This window comes from Penaeus chinensis, chromosome 40, assembly GCF_019202785.1.
Source record: "Penaeus chinensis breed Huanghai No. 1 chromosome 40, ASM1920278v2, whole genome shotgun sequence".
Taxonomy (NCBI): Eukaryota; Metazoa; Arthropoda; class Malacostraca; order Decapoda; family Penaeidae; genus Penaeus; species Penaeus chinensis.
Genome location: NC_061858.1, coordinates 26,309,938 through 26,312,437, shown reverse-complemented (window position 1 = coordinate 26,312,437; position 2,500 = coordinate 26,309,938). Strand labels below are relative to the sequence as shown.

At 45.7% G+C, this 2,500-nt stretch overlaps 1 protein-coding gene across 1 annotated transcript; it reads left to right on the top strand.

The window, feature by feature from the left end:
- Positions 1-1,573: 1,573 nt before the first annotated feature.
- On the top strand, positions 1,574-2,395 carry LOC125047170 (E3 ubiquitin-protein ligase Hakai-like). The gene has a single exon (XM_047645288.1). The coding sequence runs from the start codon at positions 1,574-1,576 to the stop codon at positions 2,393-2,395; it is 822 nt and encodes a 273-aa protein (XP_047501244.1).
- The last annotated feature ends 105 nt before the right edge of the window (positions 2,396-2,500 follow it).

The following is a 2,500-nucleotide window of genomic DNA, read 5'->3' as shown; positions in this document are numbered from 1 at the left end:
CCCACTCTCCCCTGGTACGAGTAAACCGCACGATCTACCATTACCTATATGGAAATTACCTGCTCGGGCTGGAGCATCATAGTGAGGTTTTACAGCTATTCCTCGTGGGTAGTTGGTAGAGGTTCCTTTCTGTTGCGTTATTGCATTATCCCACTTCTTATGCATACAGTATACATACAGAAAGATGGATAGGTGAATAATTAGAGAGACAGATGGGGAGAGAGAGAGGGGGGGGGGGGGTAAACAGATAAATAGCTAGATAGACAGACAGATGAACAAACACATAGAGAGAGCAATGCATACATGTATACATGTATATATACATATACATTCATATATACTCACACATACAGAAACTCTCTATCTCTCTCTCTCTCTCTCTCTCTCTCTCTCTCTCTCTCTCTCTCTCTCTCTCTCTCTCTCTCTCTCTCTCTCTCTCTCTCTCTTACACACACACACACACACACACACACACACACATACACACACACACACGCACACGCACACGCACACTCACACATACACATACTCATGTATACATACACATGTACATTATATATGTGTGTGTGTGTGTTTACAGTATATATGTAAGTGGGTGTTTATAATTATGTACATATACATATGCATATCTTTCTAAACAACAGAACATAATGTTCGTATAAAAGAACCCGTTGACGAGGCCTACTCGCAGGCATCGACTTTAATTTGAACTAGTGTGGGTGTGCGAATTACAGACGAAAAATGTAAATGTATAAGAGAGAGAAAAGAGAGAGGGGGAGAGAGAGATACGATGGGAAGAGAGTGAAAATATATTCGTAAACAAAAACATAATAAAGCCATTATTTCGAAGCCTCGAAACACCCATCCTTAAAAAGCTCTAACTGGTTCGCGAGACAAGTTTCGAAACATATTTGTACATGATTTTTGTTGCTGGTTCTGTGCACATCCCTACATTTGTACAACATACAGTCCAAAGACAGTAGATTATTTGTAATCCACACAAACCTATTTTATAACAAATTTGCAGACCCATTGGCGCGGTGATAATAACATTCCCTGACAAGTCTCGGTGTCGCTAATCGATCATACCGTTCACCGTTCGTAATATCCAAACGATATGGGTTAAAAAAAAAAAAAAAAAAAAAAAAAATCCGCTGTGTAACTATGCCAGATTTAGAGCTCTGTCTGTAATAGAATCCAGACTTTTTTTTATTCCCCGGCTGTTCCAGAAGAGTAAATGTGATTTGGAATTTTACAGGGACGAGTGTGTTCACTCACTATCGTGATTATTATTTTCAGCATCTCGTTTCGCCGTTGTCCTCTTGTTATTTATTTGTGTTGGTTGAGATTCGTGTAACTTACACACCATTCTTCTTGTCATCCGTTTTCACTATCTGCTCATGCATTTTCACTATTTTTCAGACATTTTTCATGATCTCATCCACTTTTCAGTATTTTCTCATCCATTTTCATTATCTTCTCACACACATCTCACTCGTTCATATGTCACTTCTCATCCAATCCTCACTTATTTCGTCGCTTTTCCACTCCAAATTGTTATTATTCCATCATCATGCTCCTATCCACTCACTATCCACGAACCACCACCTCGCTCCACACTGTCTACGAACCACCACCTCGCTCCATACTGTCCACGAACCACCACCTCGCTCCACACTGTCTACGAACCACCACCTCGATCCACACTGTCTACGAACCACCACCTCGCTCCACACTGTCTACGAACCACCACCTCGCTCCACACTGTCCACGAACCACCACCTCGCTCCACACTGTCTACGAACCACCACCTCGATCCACACTGTCTACGAACCACCACCTCGATCCACACTGTCTACGAACCACCACCTCGATCCACACTGTCTACGAACCACCACCTCGCTCCACACTGTCTACGAACCACCACCTCGCTCCACACTGTCTACGAACCACCACCTCGATCCACACTGTCTACGAACCACCACCTCGCTCCACACTGTCTACGAACCACCACCTCGCTCCACACTGTCCACGAACCACCACCTCGCTCTACACTGTCTACGAACCACCACCTCGATCCACACTGTCTACGAACCACCACCTCGCTCCACACTGTCTACGAACCACCACCTCGCCCCACACTGTCCACGAACCACCACCTCGATCCACACTGTCTACGAACCACCACCTCGATCCACACTGTCTACGAACCACCACCTCGATCGACACTGTCCACGAACCACCACCTCGCTCCACACTGTCTACGAACCACCACCTCGCTCCACACTGTCCACGAACCACCACCTCGATCCACACTGTCCACGAACCACCACCTAGCTCCACACTGTCCACGAACCACCATCTAGCTCCTCACTATCCACGAACCACCACCTAGCTCCTCACTATCCACTCACCATCCACTCTCTATCCACTCGCTCCTAGCACATCACACACTCATCCCCCGTCGCCGCCCTCTCACTCCCACTAAAATGTCAGAGCG

Excerpts from the sequence above, each read along its gene's own strand:
- LOC125047170 (XM_047645288.1), top strand. The coding sequence starts at position 1,574 with ATGCTCCTATCCACTCACTATCCACGAACCACCACCTCGCTCCACACT.